The sequence below is a fragment of the Melospiza melodia genome, chromosome 4 (assembly GCF_035770615.1).
Source record: "Melospiza melodia melodia isolate bMelMel2 chromosome 4, bMelMel2.pri, whole genome shotgun sequence".
NCBI lineage: Eukaryota > Metazoa > Chordata > Aves > Passeriformes > Passerellidae > Melospiza > Melospiza melodia.
The window spans coordinates 55,958,912-55,983,623 of record NC_086197.1 but is presented as its reverse complement, the minus strand read 5'-3'; the positions used below and the strand labels follow the sequence as shown (position 1 = coordinate 55,983,623).

Below are 24,712 nucleotides of genomic sequence, written 5' to 3'. Positions count from 1 at the left end.
TGTGCCATGAGAAGTTATGTGGACTGTTGGCACACACTCCAGTGGTTGGTGGGACAATGGGTCATGGCCAGGAAAATCCATTGCCACTCATGAGCCAGACTCACTTCTGGGGAGCAGTGAAATGAGCCCACTGAAGGTGGTGGCATTGTCCAGCCAGCCATGCAAGCACAGCACAGATTGTCTCCAGGCCTGGGCTACCACCTGTGCTTGGGGCATGGGGAACTTCACCTCCAAGAACTTGTACCCACAAGGAACATCCCCTGAGAGCTACATGCTGGAGCTCTACCTGACCTCTACCTAATACCAGGTTTTGGGCACAAGCCTTGTTTGGCAGAATCCTGGGATCCCGCTGTAAATGCGTCCCCTGGCGGTATATCCATCACCACCCACAGGTCTTGGACCACCACACTGGGCTCTCTCCCCCATTCCAGCAGCCAGTAGGATCTGGGCTCTCATTGCTTTGGGTCACAGAGATTATTCTGGGACTCAGGAGGGAATAATGCATTCTCTAGTGACACTGGACTCCTGTGACCTTCATCCTAAATCACTTCTGGTAGGAGGCTCCATCAGCCACCACCTGATGGGAAAGGAAGCATTCCTCACAGAAATTATCAGGAGCAGGTGATTTCAGATGGAGTTCCTAGTGGAGAAGAGTTCACTGGGATGTGCTCTGTGCCCTCTCCTCAGTGGCAGGACTGTCACCCTATCAGCCAAAGCCATATTATTGAGCTGTCCTCCAGGTCACTCATACCTTCTCTAGTAATGCTACTCACCCCTCTATAAAAGCAGCCCGACATCTTGCAAGACTCCCCCAGCACAGCCTGGAAACCCCCCCAGGGGGAGGGCCCTATGCAGGATGCACAGCAGAACTTGGATGGCTCACAGAATTCATTTTGCTGCATCTACTTCTAGTAAGTGCCACAGGCCACTGCAGTGGAATTGCTGCTTGTGGAGGACCAAACTGGATTCCACCTGGAAAGGAGGTGTTGGCTGGGCTAAGTGGATTGGTGGTAAGAAAGGCTGGTTTTGAGTAAAGAACTGTGAGTTAGTGTGAGATATCCCATGTGCTTAGCAAAGGGTAATTTAGCCTCTGTGTCCTTGCAAAGGAGCAGGGTACCTGCAAGGGTGAACACTGGGGCATGCAAAGCTGTTATGCTCCACTGACTTGGAACAGCATTGATCAGTTTGTGCTAGCTGCAGATCTGGTGAGGAAACTTTAAGTACAGCAGATTGATTGCTACCAGGGGACAAATTCCCCATAGCTGGTTGGATTTGAGCACTGAAGTACTGACATATTGATCTATTTATGTTGATTTATTAGTCATAGTCCTATACCCCAATTTCTCTTGTGTCGTTATACAAATAAAAAAATGCATGCTATTGCTAGCTTAACTGATTTCTTTCAGAGGATATATAGAGGACACACCTCTATATAAAGCCCCATGTTAGGAGTATATGCTGCAATCTATAGTGGACAGGAAAAGAAAAGTGATCACAGGCAAGCACGTTATCATGCAAGCAGCTCCAACATGCTGGCTTACAGGCTTTAGTTTGAACTCCAGCTACAAATCCTGCTTGCCTTGGAGATGGTCTCAGGAAGTCTCAAGAGTTTAAATGAGCTGCCCAGGGAGGAAGAGTTGGGGTAGGATATCATTCCATGATCTCTGGGCTCTGCTCAACAGCAACAGACTCATCCAGGTACCTTCTATGGTGTACTTTTTCTTTGGTTTTCCCTAATTTCTTGCTGAATTTCATTTATGTGAATTTCTGATTAAAAAGTTGCTTACATATTAAGTGCAAAACAAATGCTGTGATGGCTTAGATTGGTTTCTCCCCCTTGTTTCAGATCTGTTGTGTTCCTTGTTTATTGGCATAATGCTGTAACCAACTGAGCTAAACTCAATTTTTCCAGAGCTCTCCAGCTGTGCAGAAGGTGGGAGAGACAGAGATGCTGGCTCTTTACCCACCACAGTCTGAGGCCAATATGATAATTTAAATGGAAATCTTTGTTTTAAGCCAAGCAATGAGTGGTTTAAAAAGTGAAGTGCATCTACTTCAGGGATTCACCTGCAGCATAATTTGGGTAGTGGGGCTGCTGGGGTGTTAAATCATTCCCACATGAACCACTACCATTCAGCTGGAAGCAGCCCCAGGCACACACCATGCATCAGGTCCAAGTGGTGCACATTTGTATCACTTTATTTGCAGCTAATGAAATGGCTAGAAACATTTATTGCATATAAATTATATATGAGCACCCATCATACAAATAAACTCTTTCCAGTCTCAGCTTTCCATTTCCTCCTTAATCAGAAAGTCTATTATATTTGGGACAGATTCAGGAGTCTCTGCTGGTTCCCATCCCCTGGGCCTGTTTAGATTAACTTGAGAGGTGAGCTACTCTCCAAATCTCTACAAAACCCATACCCACCTTTAGAGCATGCACCTATTTTAATGTTTTAAGTGGCAGGGGAAGAAGAGAAGTTTCTCTCCAGCCCTTGTCTAGATTTAATCATCTTTCACTTGGAAAATCTGGCAGATTCCCTATAGGCTGAGATTAAATAGTGAAAACCATAAGTAATCTGACACTTGTAATTACAGGCCTACCAGCTCCTGACTGACCTCAGACAGAATAAGGAAATAGCAGGTACTAGGATCATTTAAAAACAAGGGAAAAGTTCTGGTTAACACTAAGTCTCATGTGTTTATGGAAAAGAATCTATAAAACTGCTTGAGAACTTTTGGAGATGTAAGTTACAGATTTGGGTTATGGATTTGGCTGACAAAAGTAAAAACTGTTGAAGTAATAGCTCTCCAGCAAGGAAATGGACACAATCTTACACTGTGTTTTGATTTTTAAAACACTGGAATGATACCAAATTAACACATTTTGTAGTAATCGGACTGAGAATTGACTAGGCAGCAAGTGTCAAAATATTAAAGTTGATACAAGCATGTAAGGGGAGGTTTTGAAACAGTCCAATGGTGAGTTATTCCACCCGGGCCACACTTTGGATCTGGCCATGGTGTTTGTGGAAGAAGTGACTCTGGTGAAGGGCTGACTCAGAGCAGAGCAGCAGCTGAGTGTGAGCCCCCAGTGCAGTCTGACAGGCTCATTCCATTCCCTGATGTACAAGCAGGGAATGAGGAACAGGTGTAATGAGATTATATTGCAGGAGATTATATTGTGTGTGCTAATTCCATGGAGGTGATTACTGGTGTGAAAGAACTCCCAGTTTTGACAGCTATGATTCAATGAGCAAGGGAACAAGTTGGAGAGGCTTCCTGGCAGAGCTTTAAGGCCTGTTAAGGAGTTGGAAGACGTTTTATGAGAGAGAAGCATTTAGGACCAACATGATCAATGCCTTGGTATACCTATGTAGCATTGCATTTTTGCTCCTCCAGTTGTCACACTGCCTAACAATGGCACAAGAAAAAAACAGCCTAGAGACAAGTTATACATTCAGTAATGGAGAGAGGAGTTAAATACTTGAGGGGTTTACTTAGGGTGCTGGCAGCTTTCCAACCATTGGCAGTTTTTTAATGAAGATGGGATGTTTAACAAAACAACAATGATTAATGTGACAGAGTTCTTTGTCCTGTGATCATCTGGAAAGCAGAGTGGTCTGGAAATTAGTTTACTGCAGTAGACACTGCTGTCAGATGGTACCAACCTGCAATGCTTTTGCTACAGCCACTCCCAAAATTATAGTCCATAGCTATACTCCTTGCATTTTACATTGTTTTACTTCATTTAGAGGCTTGGTTTCCCCAGCTGAGGAAGCCCCTGTTTCTAGGTCCAACAGTGACTCGGGACCTTTCTGCTATGGAGTCTCTGTCTCGGATTGCTCCCTGCAAGCAGCCTCTCCTGGCTGTTTTTGTCTGCTTTGGAGAAAAGCCTGAAGTGAGTGAACTGGGTGCCTGTGTCCTGTGAGTGGGGTTCAGCATCACCGCATGCCTCAGTGCGGGGGGACAAATCTGGGAAAGCATGGGCAGGACTGAGGCTACATGTTCCAACTGAAGGATTCTGAGCAAGGGGATTTGGGCAAGATCCACCCATTTCGGCCTCCAGTAACACCTCCTGAAAAGGTGGGATAACAAGGAGAGACAGTAGACCTCAAGGACACAATGAAATCCTTAACTGAGGATTTCACCTCCATGTCTATTGGGCAGCAAGGTTGGGAAAAGTCACCTGGGGTGGTCATGGATTTATGTGGCCGCAGAGCCTCAAAGAGCTCACACCTGAGTCCAGTGGTGTGGAAGGCTGTACCTCGTTTCCCCTGTGCCGGATTGTCCTCTACTGCTCCAGGGTGTTTGGCATGTAGGCAAGATTCAGAGGTGAGGGAGTGGTTTGCTGTACAATTATAAAAGACTGCAGCTGCTTAAATCTGACCTAAATACCTTCCAGATTATACAGCCCGATGCTCTGTTTGAAAACGCACAAGTCGCTGTCTGCTGGGTCTTCCTCCCTCAAGTGACCCAGGGGCACGGACTGGCCACGAGTGAGAGCACTGGCGCTCTGCGGCGGCCGTGGGTTCCCCAAGCCGTGACAGCACAGGGTGTTGCAGACTGGCACGGAGCGCCTCGGCCGCTCGCCGTGCCCCCTGCGCGGCTGGCTCCGGCTGCCCCGGCTCTGTCCGTGCTCCGGGACACCGGGCACGGCCGGGCACGGCAGCGCCGCCGCTCCGTGCCGGGGCGGGCAGCCCGCAAGCCGCGGCACCCGCGCTGGGTCACCGCGCTCCGGGCAGCCCCTGTACCTTCGCTTTCCTGGAAAGCAGTTTCTCTTCGTTACTGAGAACAGCCCTGCTCTGGTGGAGGAAGGAGGGGCCTTGCCACCGCTTCATGCAAAGGGGCCACTACTTGTGCTAATTTTTCTCATAAGAGTGGAACAAAACCAGCCTCTGCTCGCTCTAAACCACTGAAGATGTTTGTTTTTGTTTGGTTGGGTTTTTTTGGGTTGCTTGTTGTTTGTTTTTTTTTTTCCTGGGAGAGCAGAGGAACAGGGCTGGGGGATTTTTGTGTGTTGGTTTAGTCCTCCTGGCTCTCTCTTTTTATGGTATTGGGTTTTTTCCCTTCTTCTTAATGCTTTGCTGTTAGCACCTCTTAAAAGAAGGCTTTTAGCAAGTTAAGAGAGAGACTATCTCAAAAGGGGAGGAGAGGTCAAAAGGGAAAAACTACCTAAGACTGAATGCAATCAAACATTGTACATTTTGTATTCTTGGTAGGTTGGACTTGCAGCACATCAGGAGATGGTGGCAGTCATTTCCTACCCACCCCACAAGCATCCTTCCATCCTCCTATCTGTACAAAATCTCAGGCACTGCCCACATCACCTCTCAACCCAGGGTACCCAAGCCTTCCCCTTGCTTTCTTCTCTCCCTTTCTTTCCCATTCAACCACCTGGCAGGAAGCCCCCAGCTTGGGGCCCCATGTCTGGGCCACTTGGTCAGCTACATTGTCAGGGCAGTTTCATATCCTACTCACATCCCATCCAGAAAGTCAGTGTCCACACCAGTGTCTGGTGGGAGCCCAGTAAGGCACTGAGATCCTCAGTAATTGGTCACCTGTGATGTGGAGTTGGTGCTCCAGCCCCAGCTGAGCTTCCACACACAGGTCTGCAAAGCTGAAGGGCAAGTCACTACTGGGTGATCTAATGTGTTCACTCATCTTCCCTCCTCTCTGCCCTCCATGTTCTTCTCCTTTGGTCTTTTGGTATCTTTTTTCCTTTCTTCTGCAGATTTTCAATGTTTCATTATCTCCAGTTCTTTCCCCTCATCATATTATCCTCTTCCTTCCTCTGAGGCAGTGCTTGCCTTTTGCTTTCCCAGAAAACCATCTTTATTCAGTAGTTTGCAATGACGTGCCCCAAAATACTGTTCTTTTTCCCACACCTCCCAAAGTGACAGAAGTAAATAGGCAGACTGTGGCTCCTTCTACCTTATGCAAGATGTAAGGAATCTGCATGCTGAGAAGGAGTGAAGATGTTGGGGTGTTACTTACCAAAGACTTGGAGATTGCTGAAGAACAAGCAGAGAAACACCATAAAGTAGAACTATGATCCAAAGGTAGAGTGAATTCAGACCTACTGCTCTCAGCAGCAGGACTTCAGAAAAAACTCTCTGGAAATGGTTAATTCTGTCAGCAGCTCTATCAATGAATGCTTTCATGTTTAATGTGGTTTAAAGGGGATAGTGAGGGTATGTGTATCCATATGCAGGGAAAAATTGAGGGGTAGGATAAAACTTGTAAATCCTAAGAACAAATCCTGGCACCTTCTTGGGAGCTATTCCTTGTCACACTGTCATCAGCATTCTGGGCATCTCAAAAACTGTCTTTAGGAGGGATCCTGTTTTCTCCAGAGATGCAGCAGTGGGCAGTGTTCAAATTAGCCTGCCTGTATTCTCACTGTCATTACACAAAGCCTTTCAGCTGACTGCCTTCTCCTCCTTCACTGCACCAGACACAAGCTATTTCAGCATTCTGGTGTTTTCCACCTATAATGAAGCCACCTCAGAGGTACCTTGATCCTGAAGACATTTTGGACCCTGTGGTTTAGATCTGAGCTGTGGAAAGCTGCGGTCAATGGTGCCATTGTGACATGTCCCACTGGCTCTTACGGCTGAAGACGATTGCTGAAATCCACTTCAGCTGTAACTGCTGCCAGGTCACAGTTTAGAGTGGATGAGAGAAGTATGAGCAAGACCCATAGGCAATCTCAGAGCAGTGAGGCTGGATGTTAACTTTTCACAGGCAAAGATGAAGAAGAAGAATAAAAGGTAGAATTAGACCAGGCCATTTAACATTAAGGCAAGGTGGCTGGAAGAGTCTATGAAGTCACCCAATAAATGTTATAAATATCCACAGAGGAAAACAGACTCCCTACTAGGCAACTGTAAAGCAAACCACAGGATATTTTTGAAGCTGCCATCCAAAAATACAAAGAAAAGTGTGACAAGCCTACTTAAAAACCAAAAATGGAACAGATGAGCACTTCATCCCTGCTGTGATTTAGAGCTCCAGCGGCCGGTCCTCCCACTGAAGCCGCTCTGAAAAAGAATAAAGTGCTTTGCCCAGATTCTTATGGAAGTTCAGAAATTCTTCTGTGGTCAGCAACATCTTCATGTTGGTCGAAAGAAAAAATTGAAAAGAACTGATGTCTCAACACTTAGTGGAACTTCTGGCAAGGCTGAGGATCAGATTCAGCAGCGTTTCTGACTGCTTCATGCTTCCTAGCAATGCCAAGCAGCTGTAAAGCTTTTAGTCTGCTGCTCAAGCTGGAATTACAGCTGCTTTGCATCACTAGGCTGGTACAGAGCAGCCAGAGCACATCTGCGTTGGGCATTTGTATAGAGCTTTTCCAACAGGGCAGTTCACCTGGTATGCACACACTAGGGAATGTGTGCAGCATCTAAAGAAAGTATGTAGGTGAATGAAAGCTCTGATGACATGATCAAGTCATAGCTTCATTACAGGCTAGGCCTTTAAACTGTGAAGTTTGTACTCCAAAGTTTGAATTCCAAAGTTTATCTTTTCTTCTATTACATCTATTCTCTCTGAGCAGCAATATGCTCGTAGTATGCACCATGCGGTGCATTATTTATATTTCTTATCATAACGTTTCTCTGAATTTGTAATTTTTTACGCGATTTCCAATATTTTACTTAGACCCACCAAGGCAACTGCGTACGTTTCGGGGCACGCTCCTCAAATGCGTATTACCCTGCCACACTCTGTGCTTCCAGGGTGCCCGGTGTCCTGAGAGCTCCTGCAGTGTCCGCGAGGGGCTGGGAGAACTCTGGCAGGAAGGGTCGGGGCAGGCTCTCTGTTTCCCGCTGGTGTAGGAGCCCTGCGCGCCCCCTCCCCGCCCCCACGGGCCCGGACGTTGCCCCTTCCCCGGCGCTGGGAGCCCCGCGGCCGCAGCCCCGCGCTGCAGGGCAGGGATGGGGCTGGGAGGAGGGGCAGAGCCCGCTCGGGCCGCCGCCTCCCCGGGCCGACACGTGGCTCCGGCGGGTCCCGGGGCCGGCGGATGCTGCCGTGCCGTCCCGGTGGGGTTCCTCAGCCAGTCTGCGGCGGAGGGGCTTTCACAGCATCCTTTTTCTTCCTTTCCTTTTTTCCTTTCTCTCCCTCCCTCCCCCATCCGTCCAAGTTTTCTTTTACAAAAGCCCAAACTTTTTTCTTCTTTACTTTTTTTTTACTCTTTTTTTTCCCCTTGCAAGAGCCACGCCGTGGAAAGACGGCGTGGTGGAGGAGGGAGAAACCCCTCCCCTTCCCCTCCCCCCGTGGCTCCTTCCTCGGAAAAGAAACATTTTGGGGGTTTCCTCCCCTCCTACCTCTCCCCTCCCTTCTGTGCCGCTCCGCTCCCCCGAGCCGAAGCCGCCGCCGCGGCGCCCGCCCGCCCCGCGGCCGAGGAGGGCCCGGCGGGGCAGCCTCACCGCCCCCGGTAAGCCGCGCACCGGCCCCTTTGTGAGCAGCGGGGCCGGGGGGGGATGCGGGGAGCGGGGCCGCCTCCGTTTGCCTTCGGGGCGGGAGAGCGGCGGGGGCCGGGCCAGGCAGTGCCGCTGTCGCCCCGGCACTGAGCGCTCGCTCGCCCCGGAGGCAGCGCCGCCCGCCCGTGGCCCCCGAGGTGCCGAGAGTAAGTTGTGCTGCGTTAACTGGAAACGGCCTTTTAGGGGGCGGGCTGCGAGGAGTCTGTCTGTCTGTCTGTCTGTCTGCCTGTCTGTCTGCCTGCCTGCCTGCTCCCATCTCCCCTTGGCTTGCGAGGGGGTGCAGCCCCCGCTGATTTGGCTCCTGGGGGTGTTGCGGCCGCTCTTGGCTGGGAAGAAGAAGCGTGTTGGGGCTTGGGGGGCTTTTCCCGAGGAGTCGAGGGAGATTTGGGGTGCCGGCATCTCACTGCCGGTCTTGAAGGGAGCCATGTGCTGTGTTGGGGTGGCGGCGGGGTGCTGGGAGTAGCCTGGGTGGCTCCACGGGGACTGTCCTGCTGTCAAGGTGTTCTTCACGGCGTCAGGACAGGGAGATGTTTCTTTTAAAGTGAAACCTGCAAATTATGTAATGTCTTAGATGGGTCTGTAGGGAAGCAGCCGCACAGGTCTGGGTAGCTTGGTCTTCACAGCACTTCTTTCACATAAAGCACTGGAGAAGCGATGCTCAGAGTGTTACACTTAGTCTTAGCTGGAAAAGGGAGCTGCCTGCCAGAAGTGAGGGCGTTACAGGGAAGAGGGGTAACTGTGAACCGGGGGTGTACATGCCCGCTTGGGGTTGCCTTGAAGGCGGAGGAACTCGCCGTCCTCCAGACCGGGCACAGTCAGATCGCAGCCTCACACCTGCCGTTTCTCAGAAGATCAGTGCTGCGCGCCCATGAAAAGCCTCATCGCAAAGGTTATCGCTAAATCCTCCTTCTTTATGCAATCTGAGTCATGGTGCTCACAGCCATGCAGGATCCACTACTCACTTTTTCCCACAAACACACGCGTTGTTACTGAGAATTTTGGAATGGTTACCGCGTAAAACCTCAGCTCATGCTACTCTTAGGTTTCTTTTTCTTTTAAATTTAGTTAAAGTGTGTATTACTTCTTGCTAAAACAGGCTGGGAAACAGGATCTGGAAGAATCCCAGAGGTAGCTGAGAAGAACTCAAGAATGCTAAGTTAATGTCCTTGGCTTTTTTTCTTCTCCTACATGGTGAAGAATGGGGGATGTGGCTTGACCATTGTTCTGGAAAGTTGAGGGTAAAGAGTATTGTTAGCAAGCTGTTATTTGGGACTACGTGGTCCAGACAGTGCCATTTACTAGTTCTAGTCCTTGCAGCTCTCAGAGAATTTAAATGAAAAACCTAGTCACATGTTGACCATACTCAACTCTGTAAAATGGGGTGGAATCGGAAATAACTAGTTTCCTGATGTTTCATTCTCTACTGACTGTGTCCTTAGGAAGGTATGCAAGCATATCTTCTTTCTCCAAACAACTGCAACTGCAATTCAGATGCTGTGTGAATGTCAAATGGCCCATTCAGTCACAGCAGGCAATGGTCATGTGCTTTAAAATCATGCACATGCACAGAAGTTTGTGAGACTGAGGCTGTATTATCACATAAAGTTGCTTTTAGTTGAATCAAGTTACGATGAAGTGTGGCCAGTCACTGCAGATGAAGCCAAGCTTTGTTTCTGTGTTCATGAGTGATTCTGCTGGGTATGTGATTTAAAACATAGTTGTTGAAGTATGGATTCTTGTTCCCTTCAGAGGGGACGGCTCTTGGGCACAAACCCGCAGGATTACTGGGATGCCAACCTCCCACACAAGTTCCCATCTTTTCCTGAGTTAAACTGGAATTTGGGCCTTTGTTATTTCTGTGCTCCTTGTTAATATTCTGTGTTGCATGTCCTTTAATAACCTGGCTTATCACTTACTTAAAAGGGGGTTGAGTGGCAACACAGGGGTTTTCTGTAAGGTTGTGTTGGAAGGCACAGGTAAACTGTGCTTGGGTCCCCAAAAATGGGCATAGAGGAGCACTAGGGAGAGGCTGAGCTTCTTCAGATCCTTCCAGGTGTGTGTCTCTGTCCCCACTGTGTCTGCTCAGAGAGGGCCAAATTCAGTTTCCAGATGACAGCTTCAAACATGCAGCCAGTGCCTCTTGCCCTCCTCAGTCCAGCTGGGATTTCTGTGAAGTTGGTGGTCGGTTTATGCAAGGATAGAGCTGGGGCTGGGTGGTGTAAATTCTTAATTGCTGTCACTAATACTATGGTTGCATTGCTGAGAAACAAAGGAGAAAATGTGCCTTTAGAGCTGTGTTTTTCCCTTGTTTCTCTTTTTCTCTGTCCCCACTGGGAATGTTTTGCTCTTTTCTCCTAGTTTTTCCCTGCAGCTCCTTGCCACCCGCTCTCCCCTTGCCACCCACAGGCTTCTCTGTCCTGATTTCTCCAGCCTGGGTTTGGTCAGCAATAAAGAGATAGTGGCAATACTTAAATCTGACATCATTTGGTTCGGGTTGATACTGTGGTTAGATTAATAAAAGCTGTGGGGAGGTGGTGTGTTCCTGAGCTGTTATTCCAGGCCGCTGCAGACCTCAGCTAGTGCTGCTTGCCAAAAGCTCACAAGATGGGAGAGGAGGGCACATGCATCTCTGTCACTTAAGATATGGATGGTGTGAGAGCTGAGTAAGCCATACCATATATTTTAGGGGGTAAAGGTGTTAAGCCTATATGTCATTAGGAGGCATATTTATTTAAAATAATGCAACTAAATGCTACATTAATTAGATCCGTGATTACGTGTAAGTAGAGGCAGAGGCAGGTATGATAGCAACTTATCCCCTTTATCCTGTCAGTCTACTTCATTACAACCTACTCTTCTGGTTTGCATTTGTGCATATCCTGCATCCTTCTCCCTCAGTAAGGTATTTATTAGCTCACCATTTTGCTGAAATCTGTCTCAACCTTTTAAAAAAAGGTGCAGTGCTGTTTGATGTAGTAGGATTTGGTGACTTTGTGTAGAATTCTTCCCCCTCTCCCCATACCAAGTGACAGGTTTCAAGTTAAGATTTAGAAGTCAGAGGTGTAGAAAATCCTACTTTTTAAACTTCTGGAACTAAATGCTTCTGTTCAATAGGTATTTAATAGTGTTTAAATGTAAATTCAGTTTTAGTAGAATGGCTAAATGGTGGTTTGTGTTGTCTTTGGAGACTTCAGAGTTGCCCCTTATTTTCATCCTCTTCAGTGGAGAAATGAAAAGGCCTGTGTGCACTTCACAGGAAATGAGTGTCTGATACAGGCTCGCAGGCTGCACATTTCCAAGAACTGCTCTCAAGGTATTTTGATAATGCACATTCTCTCTGCCTTCTCCCTTCCTGCTCCTCCTGCACTTTGTGTGCTTCTGCTTGTTCGCAAACACATGCAGAGTTGAGGGGAAGAACCAGCGGTGCCACTGTTAAGTTTGCAGATGGGCTCCTTTAGCTTTGTACTGGAGCAGAGGCTGGCAAAATTGGGACAAGCTGGCTGCATTCGGTTGCCTTTGTTGCAGAGGGTTTTTGTCTTTCCCCTCACTCCCTGCAAATGCTGAAAAAAATTTTGCCTTCAGAATGTGACTTGTGCAACGAGGGAGGTTTTGCATATATGTGATTGTGCAGTTCAGAAACAGTTTGGATCTACTTTCGTACTTCCTCAGTAGCAAAGTTTATTTGAAAACTTAGGCTAAAGCTAAGAAAATGAGTGTGGCTGTTAGCTGTTGGAAAATGCCAGAGATCTGCAATCTGTGCTGTGTAGCTGGGCTTCTGCACGTCCTGCTGAAGGCCCCTTGCTGAAGCTGAGGGGATTCAGCATAAGTTTGCCTCGGTTGGCACGCTAGTGGTGATAGCACAGGTTTGATTGTGCAGGAATGGATTGTTTGTGCTTTTTGACAGATCACCTGTGTTGTTCTTTATCCATATTTTAGTTCTACCTTGTATTCTGGTGAGATTTTGTGGTGTGGAAGGAGAGAAGTTGGAGCAACATTTACTGCTTTAGCAGTAAAGACTGAAATCTGTTTGTGTAGGGTGCATGCCGATTTTCATGTCAGCAGATCCAAAGAAGAGGTGCTGTTCTTTTTAGTCATCAAAGAAAGAGGAAAACATGGACAAAGCTATTTTAACTCTGCAGCAGGTCCATCGTTGATTCCTCATATTGACTTCATGTGCCCTTGTTTACTACTTCAGTTTTGCACAAAGGACATTTATGCCTTGTGCTGGGCTCCCCTTAGTGTTATGTCAGGTTTGAATGGTTAAGAGATGTCTTAAAAAGGTGTTGCTCAAAACTCCAGCCCTTTGCTGCTGGATTCCTCTGCCTAAGGTCTGCTAAAGCATGACGTGGTGAGTACAGCATAGAAACAAAGCAAAGACATTTGAGAGGGAAGAGAAATGAGACTTCTCAGATCAGCTCTCTCACTTTCCCCAGTCTACATGATTGGAGTTTTTCCTTTTATGAGTTTTCAAATTAGTTACTTTTCAATTTTGGTCACCTTTGAACTTCCTCTCATCTGGTTTTCTGAAAGAATACAAATAGAATGTCCTGATTGTACTATATCTTTCTCTAGCATCCTCTTGTATATATGTATCTGCTCTCTAAACTGAGCAAGAAATTTCTCCAGTCTCTCTCTGTACAATTATGTGTTGCTTCTTATTACCCATCTTTAGGCCTACCCTGTTTGTTTCAGCTCTGTATGTTTTTATTTCAGGTAACTAGAACTGACTGTATTCTCTCAGGTGGTGGCATTACTGTTACGTTCCCATCCATTTTGCACCCTCCCAGTCCCGCTTGCCTCTTGGTTTTTAAATGACTGCTTTTGCATTCGGAGCTGGAGCTTTCCTTAATGAACCCTCAGCACTGTTACTTGGCTCATTGGTCAGCTGCACCACTTAATTTATTGCTCTTGAAAATATAGACCCAGCTGGTTTTTCCACAAGCCTGCGTGCATTTGCGTGTCTCAGGACAGAGTCCTGCCTGACCTCCTGCTGCTTTCCCGCTGACGAATTTTTAATGACCTCTGACTTCTCTGTCCTGCAGGGAGTGAAGTGATTTTGTCACTGTTTACCCTGGGAAGGTGATGGAGAGGGCTCACTACGTTTTGAGTTGGATTTAAGTAACAGGAGGCTGTGAGCTGCCTGCTGGGGAGCAAGATTAGCCTTGGGGGTGTTGTGAGTAATGACAGCTTAAAGATGGAGAGACAATTCTAGGAAGAGACCTGGGTCAGCCTGTGAGTTTGCACAGTCACGGGGGAGGGAGCTGCTTGCATAAAAGATGGGGGAGCCTTTGGGCTGCTTGTACCCACCAGCCTGTTGAGGAGTGAGGTGGGCTGCTCTGCAAAGTGGGCTGAGTCAAACCAGGGGGAAGATGCAATGGCTGGGAGGGGGGCAGAGAGGTGACCAGATGTGCAGGGGCTGAAGTGCCTTGGTTTCCTTTGGCCACCCCTCTTCTACCTCCCATTCACCCTGTGGTCGTGACTGCCCCATGCCCTCTGCCCATCTGCTTTACAGGTCCTGGATGCTGCTGGCTCTTTAGCTCGTGTTCCATGTCTTGCTTTTTGACTTGCTTTGAGGAAGCACAAAGTGTGTTCTGTCATCTGTTGTTCCTTCAGGTGCCATCTGCCTGATGGGGAACTCTGCCTGGGGGTTGGCTCTCCCCCCACACCAGGTAGCCTTGTGCTGCTCCTGCTTTAGCAGCACATGTCGAAAAAAGTTCCTTCCAATTGCTAGTGCAATTGCTAGTGCAGCTGATTTGCTTGAGAGAACACTTGTTTAAGAGATGGTCTCTTTGTATCTCAACCATCCATTTCCAATTCCAAATCTCCAGGTATAGTCCACCGTGCCCAGCTGGCTTTCTGCTTTAATGTCACTTTTCCCTATCTCTTCTGATAGAGCCCCCTCTTTTTTTCTTTCAGGTTAATCAGCATTAAATACTGGGAAATCTCAACATCCTGTGCAAGAAAAAATAATACCTGCTTGCTTGTGTAACTTTTCTGCAGTGTCCCTGTCCCCACTAGCTGGTATCCCACTCAACTAAATTATTCCCCCTGAGGTTTTCTGTTTTTGATAAACTGAAAATGCCATATGTTTTCTGGGTTTTGTTTCATTTGTCTTGGCCACCTACTGTCCCAGTTTCATAAGAGCCATCCTCGTATAAATTTGTTCCCTACTGTCAATAATTTATATTCCTTTATATTGGCTCCTCCAGGATTATTTTTTCATCTTCTAAAGGATTATTGAGGTTGTAGAGAGATTTGAATAGGGACTGTGGTTTTGTAGTGTGTATGTGTTTGATGTCTCTGATCCACAGCAGAAGCTCTTGCCAGCTGTTGCACCTACAGTGATACCTGCAGTGTGACCCATATTGTCCCCCGAGCCTGTCCTCTTAGTCAGGCAGCATCTCTGCCGTCATTTGTGGGAGGTCTGCACACTCTGTCACTTAAGATTTCCTGAATAACCTTTCATTACTTTTTTTTTTTTTTAATTCTTTTCACTTTTGACTCTCAGGACTAGTTTCTTTATTTTGTGTGTTGGAAATCCCCCACTATAAAACTTAGTGTTGTGGTGTGTCTGTGCTTTCTGACCCTTGCCCTTTGCTCTGGAGGCACAGTAACTGGTGCTGCATAATGGCCCCTCATGTCTTTTGAAGCTGGTCCTCCTGAAGCGCCGAGGCAGGGTGTTTCCCTTGTCCCCCTCTGGTCCTGTTGGTTAATCATCTGGGACTCCTCTTGCAGCATAGTTCTGGTAAGGATTCTGAACCAGCTTTAGCTGCAGACACTGCTAATTCCTCAGGGTTAGCTGCTTCTTTGAATTCCTTTCCGGCTCAGTGTGATGGTTTTGATAAAAAGACGGACCACTGATGGCTTTTGTGTCTCAGGATTTACTCATTTCCTCAAACAGGGTTCTGGAACAAAGTCAGTTTAGTAGAGAGAGGCAGAGGAAATGTACCTGTGCTGCTGCTCTGGGAGTGGGGGAAGCTGGTGGTGCTGAGGAGCCATGATGGGTTGGAGACAGCCCTGGGCATCGCTACCCCCTTCCCACTGATCCCCCTCTCAGCACGGAGATGGGATGGAGCATTTCAAGTAGGGAGACACGAGGGACTGCTTGGCTTCTTTCTTCCTCCTTGTGTCCTCTCCCTGTCTCCTTGTTTCTGCCCCCAAGGTGGGGAGAGCTCCAGCCACCTTTCCAGAGGGCTGCTTCCTGAGCTGGTATGTGGTGTGGAGGGAGGGATGGCAAGGCAGCAGCCCAGATTTTGTGTTCCCTGGCCAAGCACAGGGCTGAGATTTTGTGTAGCTGTGCAGTACTGACATTCACAGGAATGGCTGCTCGCTGTGAAACTGCAAAGGTCAGGAGCAACGCCACTGGGCTTCCCTCACTTACCAAAAATGCTGTTGGCCAGAGGCAAGCAACAACTCTCTGCTTAAGCCATAGCAGGATAGGCTCAGCTGCAGCTTTGGAACTTAGTAGTAACTACTCTTGATTTCCTTTTTCTATTTTTTTTTCTTCTTGTTTCCCCAGTTACGGGAGAAGGCAGAAATAATTCAGTCTTCAGTAGAAAATGTCTTTGGCAGAAGTCAGATGGTAGTTTTGGTAGTTTTACTTGCTGTGGAATAAGCAAGTTGCTTGTGACTACTGCAGAGCAGCCTCTGAGACCAGGGAAATGATGAGACTTCTCTGTTCTGAAATGGCAGGATTACAGTTTCATATTGGGCTATTTAGATGAGGAGTAGGCTCTTTTATTTGAACAAGTTTCTGAAAGTGCATAGTATTTCCAAGGCTTGAAAAGGGGACCCTAAAAATGAATGTCTTTCTTCTAACTCCTTCAATTAGCTCAGTAAAGACAATTGTTTTTTCCTTTAAACTGCCACCTTGTTGGGTTTTTATTAACATGTGTTATGGAGAAACCAAAGTGCTTGCAGACTTCCCTCCCTTGAAGAATATTTGGCACAAATCACTCAGTCTTGTGGGTTTTCTTGGAGTAAAAACCTTTAAGCCCCTATCAGCAAAGTGCCATATTAATTCAGAAAACATGTGTCATAGAAAAATATGTTAAGAAGTACCAAATATTAATATCAGATCCATGCAAAGTTATTTGTGGGTTTTGAAGTATGTTCTCCAGACCCAAATGTCAGGAAGTGTTTGATAAGACAAGTGTTCTTGCAAGGTGTCCAACTGCTGATTCCCAGAGCCTGCATGCAGGATCTTCCTGCACTGTGTCTCTGCTGTGCGAAATAGGAGCTGCCACAGTGTGGGTGCTGCCTCAGCTTATTTTTTTAAATATTGCATCCTTGGATGCTGGTTGTATAGGGAAATGCAATTTTGGTTTGGGGTATGTATGTGTGGTGTGGTTTGGTGTTTTTCCCACATATTCTCTCATGTGTCAGACATAATGGCACCCTCACATCAAACTGCCATGGCATAAAAAAGATAGAGGGAACTGCAATGTCTCCAAGGCCTGCTTTGTGCTGGAGAAATTGGCTGTGATTAACACTGGTCCTCTTGGCTGAGCTGGGCCACATTCTTCCACTAACCACAGCTCCCTCTGTTCTCTTTGGCATGTCTGTCTGTGCATCTCCTTTCCCTTCCCCCTCCATGATCCTTTCTGGATCAACCCTGGTCTCCTTGGCTGTGGCAGGGTGCTCATTGGTGTGACCGTGCACCGTGGCAGTGACGGCGCAGTTCAAACCAGTGCCGGTGTGTGGCAGGCGGTGGCGACCTGAGAGCCAGCCTGGCCTGCCATTAAACCCCAGTGCTGCGTGCTTGGCTCTTACCAGGGAGGTTTCTTCCAGCCCTTTGCTCAAGCTTTCCTTTGAAACAGCTTTCCCAGCCACAAATCAGTGGGCAGCACATTTCTGTGGGATGTAGACGTGCAAACAAGCGATGTCTGCTCCGGCGCTGCTGCCTGGTGTAGGGACGCTGTCGCAAGGCCTTGCAGGGTACATTAGGGAGAGCTTTTCCTAATCCCAGCCTCCATCTAACTGCTCTGGGAACTGCAGGGTTGATATCTGGGAGATGTCAAAGCCAAATGGAGCAGGAATGGAAAAGTGTAATAATGGGATGGACCTGCAGTTTTGCTAGCGGCAAGTCAGTGTAGCTTGTGGGGTGTGTGCCCAGTTCGGACTGGGCTGGGGAGGATGTGGAGAAGCGATGTTACATGGGTACAAGTGAAGCTGTGCAGGGCCTGCCTCTGAAAGGTGTGCAGAAAGCTGGGATTGTTTTTTCAGCTTGCTAATGGATCCACTGACAGACACGTGATTGCACACATGGTGGTCTGCAGCTCCACCAGGTTTACTTTGCCATCTGTGAGATGAGGAGGAAAAGTCTTGAGAGCTGGGGAAGCAGGGCAGAAGAGTGTGGGCCAGAACAGATTGGGTCACAGTGAATGGATACCTATGTGGTATCAAATTAGATACTCTAAATGTTGTGTTTTGTATTCAGAACAAGTTGGGACTTTGCTGTTCCAAATCCTTAGGTTTATTTCTGTTGCCATCATCTCTTAACATTTGAGTTTTATGGTTCCTGCTTTTGGAAGATGATGGCAACTTTGTGGTCTTTCCACTTGTCCTTGGGCCACCTGTGAGCTGCTTGGACCTACTCAGCTCATGGCTTTGTAAATAGCAATAATAACTACAACAGCAACAATCTGCTGTCTCTGTTGCTATCTGAAGTGCTGCATATGTGTTTCTACAGTAACACAGATCAAAGAGATAGAGACAAACAACCTGTCCCCAGATTTGTTGTATTTTAGATCCACATTACAGCAAACTAATGGGCTTAGTCACCTGCTTGATGGATGTCTTTTTTTTTTTCAAAGGATGGATTTGCTCTTAAGTAAAGCTGTGCAGAAACTGGGAAGTGCCGCATCAGAGCTTTTGAATTTGGACCACTTGCAGTCCTGACATTCAGAATCTCATCCCTATGGGTGGCAAAGACAAAGAGGTAAGCTTTTTCAAGTGTCCTAGAAGAAGAATGTGAGGATGCATCATAGCTGAGTACTTGAGGCTGATGTTGAACATGCCAGATTTGTCAAGCCCCAGGGTGCAGGGCTGGCTTGGCTGAACCACACGCTGTGCACATCCCCTGGTTTACTAGAATTGTCTCCTTTTATGAAACACCCTGCCTTGCCTGGGTCATAAATGAGGAGGAAAGCAGGATGCCCTGTGTCAAGAGCACTTATTTTGAAAAGCTCTTGAACTTGCAGTAAATCAGAAAGTCTGGGGAAACTTATCCAGCCTTCTAATTAGCAGGACACCAGCTTTTTAGGATATGTTGCTTTGGCTGCAAGCGTTGTTCTGACTTGCAGTAGAGAGGTAGTAACTTGTTTGGGTGTTGGGGTTTTTTGGAGGGGAAAAGAGGGAAAGCAAATCATGGTGTGACAAGTCAGCAGAACTAATTATGCATGTGTGTTTTATTACACCCCTGCCTTGGTTTATTCCTAATCCTGGGTCTGCACATCCTCCGTGATGTGGAGGCTGTGTACGCCTAGGACCTGTTGAGCCATTAGAAGTGAACCTTAAAGGTAGTAGCAGGAAGCACTTTTAGGGCTAATATTACTCTAACTAATGCTGTGCTGCAAGCCAGGCACTTAGCTCTTGGAAATGGGTCACTGAAGCTAAACAAATTCCTCCCATCTCAGGCTCTGACCTATATGTAGATTTCAAACCAAGTGAGCAAATTGTCAAGGTGCTATTTTTGAATTTACTTTGAATTTGAAATTATGACAGTCTCAGTTCTTAGTCAGCCAGATTTCTAGTAGCAGTGGATTTTTCTTAAAGGACTTGGGTGAATGACTAAAGGTTGAAAACTGGGAGAAACCAGTTTGGGTTTTTCTTCTGTCAAATAGAATCTGCAGCCCTAAACAAATTATATATTTTTGTTGTTATTTTTAGAACTAGCCTGGAATTGAAAGACAGCTGCCTGCTTCTGTTTTTGTGCTTGAATTAAATTTCCAACCTCGACCCGTGAAATTGGCAAAATTTCCATTTGGACCCAAGAGAAATTGCTGTTTAGGAAGGTTCTTTATCACTCCTTTTGAAGCTACAGCCGAAGCCCTGGAGGTACCTGGCAGATGACCTTTGTTTCCTATAGGAGCTGATGTCAGAGGGTTCTGTAGCTTCCTCACCCAGCAGAGAGAAGAAGGAGAGGGACAGAGATGCTGCAACTCCTTGTGGTGCCTTCTATGCTGAGTTTTCAGTGGTGATAGATGGCCCTTGTTGCTGTAGTGGTGACTGTGTGTGTTTGCATCCTGCTCACTAAATCACCTTCACCTAAGATTTATTCTGACTTGCTGAATAGTCTGAGCAGCTTTCAACTGCTGGGGTTTTTTTTTCTTTCTTTCTTTCTTTTTAAATGGAAAAGAAAAACCCAACTTGATTAACTCCTTCCCACCCCTCCCACCTTTCTCTAAGCATGGAATTTCCCTCCTACTATGAAACTGTGTAGAGGGCAGGATCAACAGCACTCAGAACAGTACCAGGGACATTAGCAGCTTGTGGACTGCAAATCACAGGACTATAAGCTGGATAAGCTTCCCAGGCTGCTCTTGGAAAGGATGCTTAGGGCTCCATATATGAAACATGCCTGGCAGCTACATTATTCGTATTACTGTTAAGTATTGAGAGAGATGGTAGACTAGAAAAGATGCCTGTGGTAAGGCACTGCCAGGCACATGCCTGCTCTCCCTAACTACTGTGCCCCTGTGAAGGAAAGATGTGTGTCCTCTCCTAGGGTCCTCACCCAGCTAGCACAGCACCAAAAGGAATGTGAGGCTTTTGAATAGCTGGCAAAGGGTGTGAGACAGCTTGGGGGGAACCTTGCAAGGAGCTAAGCTTAACTTGAAGCTCTCCCTGCAGAGCAGGCCCAAGCACAGGTCCCTGCACATTCCCTGGGGGGCTGCCTGCCTGCCTGATAGGAGCCCTGAGCCCCAGTGCTCTGGCAAGTCTGTGGTGGGGGAGGGAGCTGCTGGAGATGAAGTGTGTCTCTTCCTCTGCTGCAGGCTGTGCCAGCACTCTGTTCTGCTCCAAGCATGGCTGTGCTGTGAGTGAGTATGACTGGGTTAATGGAGTATGTCAGGGGAGCGAGGGCAGTATTTGGCAGCGAGCTACTGACTTGTCAGGCCTGGGGAAGTGGTATGTTACAGCTCAGCTTCTCACACAGAATGAGCCTCTGGCTTAGGGCTGTGGTTTTTTTATTTGTGCCTATACAGACACACACATTTAGAATATATATTTTTTAAAATGTAATTGAAGTGACTTGCATGGCTGATGGCAACACTGGGTTCAGAAATGCAAAACAGCCTGGTGATAACACAAGGTGCAGGAGATGAGCAGGGTCATGACAGTACATTAGAGGATGGTGACTAGGAGAGGGCAGCATTGTCTGCAGGCAGGGGGAGTTGTCTTTCTGGAAGAAACAGCAGTTAAGAGTCTGGAAGGGCATCAGCAGTGCCTGGTACCAGTGTTAAGTGAGCTCATTCAAGGTAGTTTCAGTGTTGAAGTTGATGTAACATTTCTTGAGTAGTCTTGATCTGAGACCTTTGTTTTCTCCTGACATAGTGAAACAGGCATGTCTTGGGACAAGGGAGTGGTTCCTGGGATTTGGGGGAGAAAGGCTCATACCTGTCTTCTGCTTTTGCTAAGTCCTATTGTCAATCTTTTTGCCAGAGAAAGGGTTGAAATGTGAGGAAACCTTTCTACCATTCACTGAAGGACAAAGTAAATGATACTTTCCTCCTTTAGGAAATCTTTCCCTTTTCATTTGTGGTGTCATTTCACCTTTCCAATCTCAAGGCCACTCTGAAGAGTCCTGAATGTCTATCAGAGGGAAATCTTGAAATGTTGAGGTCTGCTGGGTTCAAACTAACCTGCTGGAGGGTGTGTAGGAGCCCTTGGCTGTGAATCACAGAAACCCAATGGATGCAGAGCTCTGTAAAGTGCCACCTTGTGCTGGTGGGGACCCAGCTGGAGCCCTTTCTGCGCATATATCCTTGGTTTTCCCCACAGCTGGGGGTCGGTGACATTCAATAGCTCCTTGGTACACTCTTTGGTACTTGTGCTGGTCTTTCTCCCATGGGAAGTGTCTTGCCCAGGTTGAAGAAGGTATTGGGTTTGCCTCACTCTCCTTCTGTCCCACAGGCTGGATGCAAAGGAGGAAGCATGGTAAAGGCAGCATCTCTCCAGGATTCATGGGCTCTTTGAGAGATGATCAGAGGGAGGCCAGATGACCTGCACAACACACAGAGCACTGTTTCTCCTCTGCAAAGGCAGCATCGGAGCGTTCTCCCCAGCCCCGCGCCGCCCGGCTTGCCCGATCGTTTCCGGATGTTTCGTAGCTGCGAGTGGGAAGTCCTGGAGCGATCCCTCAATATCCTCCAGGCCAGTGACTTCTACTGGGGCCCCTTGTCCGTGGGGGAGGCTCACGCCAAGCTCCAGCGGGAGCCTGTAGGCACCTACTTGGTGCGGGACAGCTCTCAGGGGAACTGCTTGTTCAGCCTAAGCGTGCGGATGCCCACGGGGCCCGTCAGCCTTCGGATCTCTTTCCAGGAGGGCTATTTCCGCCTCAAGAACTGGTTTTCAGACTGCGTGGTCCGGCTGCTGGAGCTGGTGGTGGCGGGGACCCGGAACAACCCCTTGCACTTTGATGAGATGGGGGGAACTCCCCTGGTCTTCTCCGAGCCCCTGTGCCGGAGCCGCCGGGCAGTGCCCACGCTGCGGGAATTGTGCTGCCGGAGCCTCCCTGCTGGTGCCGCGACAGAGGGCAGAGCAGGGCTGGGGGGCTCCTTGGGAATGTGTCTGAGGGAAGGGGTGTTCTCACCCCTGGACAGAAGGGGAGGGTCAGAGGGGAGCGTTGGCCCCAGCCCCTCTCTGTCCTGGGCTAGGAGATGATGGATGCATATGGGAAATGAAAGGAGATGCCTCTTTTATGGCTGTGCTGGTGGGATGTGTGCCACACCAGTGATGCTGGACTGGCTGCTGGGAGAGGAAGGGGGAGGGCAGAGGGAGCAGAGCTTGAAGCCAGTGGCTGTGACAGATGTGTCCTCATACATACACAGTGAGTGTGACTTTCCCAGATGTGCCTGGGGTAAAGCCAGACCGTAAGAGCAGACAGTGCCACTGCCACCAAGTCCTGCTCTTTGCTCCATTTATAACTTAAAAGCTTCAGAAAAAAGGTGAGCTGCCCATCTTCCCAAGTCCACCTTGTGTTCTCTTCTACCCCAAAGTGCTTGAGCTCATTCCTGCCTCAAATCTGCCCTGGTGGAGTGCAGCTGAGTCCAGTCCCACAGCAGTGCAGCTTGGACATCGATGGGCATAACCCTTGTGCTGACCCACAAAGCTGTGGTGGAGCAAGAGCACGTTTCACTCCCTGCAGCACAAATGTGATGCCTGTTACTTCAGAGGCCGGTGTTTGCACCAAGTGAAACCATTGCAGCCATGTACGATACATGCAGCTTCACTGGCTTTTGCATTGCTTTATTCGATTGGATTTTGGAGAGTGAAGATGCGTTATGCTGTACTTAAGGGCATGGCATTCCTGCAGAGATAACCCTGGTCTGGAGAGTTGTATCTGCCCTGGGAGGGTGTGAAGAGATGGGATCCTGCACCCTTTCTTAAGCTCATGTGATAGTGTGCTGCTGCCATCTGTCGAGCATCAGAAGATGTTTTGGTTTTGCCTCTGAAAGGCAAGGAAATTTTTATATAAAAACTTCTAAAATTTTAATAAAATTTTTATATTGATTTTTAAAAGTCAGTGAATACTTGGTGATAACTTCACTCCCTTCTAATGTTAGAAGCCCGGTTAGTTTAGTACCCAGGCTTGGCAATCAAACTGAAACTGAATTAAGTTAATTTCTCATAAAGAACACAAGCAGAGCATAAATGAGTGGTCCTAGCTGGGAACATTAAACTTAAATTCATCTTGTAGTGTAATGTAGTGAAGAATTTTCGAAACAAAGAAACTTCTGAAAATCTCAGCCCTACATTTTTAGAAAGTTTTTTTTTAGTACCTCAAAATTTGTACTGAGTGTTTGAAAAAAAAATGAGTAATTCAAGATCTTGGAACAGGGCACAGCATCAGTGAACTTGAACTGGTGAGTATGAGTACAAATGGGAGGAACACAGTTGGCTTAAATAGGGTCATGGTTCATTTCAGGGATAGTCAGTATGATGTCTTCAAAATAAGTGATTGAAAACAGCTACATGAAAGAAGAAATTCAGATACTCTAAAATTTGAGCCAAACTGTTTTATAGGCTGCTAAGCATCCATAGCTGGGCAGACAGCCTGCTTTGCTCATGCTGACTTTCCTCTTCAGACCTGTATGGAAGAAAAAAGCTGAACAGGGAAAGAGAGCACACTGAATTTGCTCTATTGTCTTCAGCTGTTTTATCTGAGGAACTAAAGTGTGTGGTCAGCACAGAGAGAGATACAGGCTGTGATTCATCACAGGAGCCTAACTTAGGCACTCTGAATTATTCTCTGGAGGGCTTTGTTGCCCTGCTGGCAGTGAGGTGCCTGGCTGCCTGTCTCAGGGCATTGGCTTATCAACCAAGGTAGTTAGATAAGTGTCAGGGAAGTGGTGATCTTGTCCTTGCTCCTTCCAGCTGCAGGGAGGCCAGAGGCAGCTCGGTGCCCCTGCAGTTACTGTGTCTCAGCCCAGTGCAAAAGCAGGAGCTGGGATTGTTCATTTCCGCAGGGTGTGTGCCCTGGGGTGGCTGACGTGCGGGCATAGTGTTGCTTGCTGCCAGCATCTCAGGTGGCTCTGGGCACCTCTGGGACCGTTCCTGGGCTCTTGGGTGATGGCCCTGCCTCAGCAGGGTCAGCCACACAGCTGCTCTCCCTCTCTGCCATGGAAGACTGCGACTGGATCTGCTGGCCCAGGCATCATGTCCACCCCTCGATCCTTTGCTTTCTTGAAGGTGTCTGCTGAGGTGCCTTGGCTCCCTTCCTGCCTTCCCTTCAGAAAGCAGGGGGGTGGAGGAGCAGTATAATTTCTTCCATGTTTAGAACTGAGCACAGGAATGCTTCTGTTTTCTGGCCACAGTTATACCTCACTGAGGGAAGAGCTTTCTGACGGTATTGCTCTGACCTGGCTGTGAACTGCTCTCATTTGGCCGCAAATGAGCATCTTGGGTTCTGCAGCTGGGGGCTGCAGAGAAGCCCTATTTGCAACCTGGATTGCACTTTAGGAAAATCACACCATGGGAGAAGGAAATAGTTTGTATTTTAATAA

At 47.7% G+C, this 24,712-nt stretch overlaps 1 protein-coding gene across 4 annotated transcripts; it reads left to right on the top strand.

Annotated features, from left to right (window-relative positions):
- Positions 1-8,362: 8,362 nt before the first annotated feature.
- LOC134417442 (suppressor of cytokine signaling 1-like) lies at positions 8,363-23,182 on the top strand. 4 transcript variants are annotated; one of them, XM_063154677.1, is made up of 4 exons: positions 8,563-8,632; positions 18,302-18,426; positions 19,377-19,544; positions 21,621-23,182. In XM_063154677.1, the coding sequence occupies exon 4, from the start codon at positions 21,687-21,689 to the stop codon at positions 22,368-22,370; it is 684 nt and encodes a 227-aa protein (XP_063010747.1). In that variant the 5' UTR covers positions 8,563-8,632; positions 18,302-18,426; positions 19,377-19,544; positions 21,621-21,686; the 3' UTR covers positions 22,371-23,182. The 4 variants fall into 4 exon arrangements, with proteins under 4 accessions (XP_063010745.1, XP_063010747.1, XP_063010744.1 ...); XM_063154675.1 differs by lacking the exons at positions 8,563-8,632; positions 19,377-19,544 and adding an exon at positions 8,363-8,440; XM_063154674.1 differs by lacking the exon at positions 19,377-19,544.
- Positions 23,183-24,712: the final 1,530 nt, after the last annotated feature.

Bases quoted from the DNA above. Each gene is read 5' to 3' on its own strand.
- LOC134417442 (XM_063154675.1), top strand. From the start codon at position 21,687: ATGATCAGAGGGAGGCCAGATGACCTGCACAACACACAGAGCACTGTT.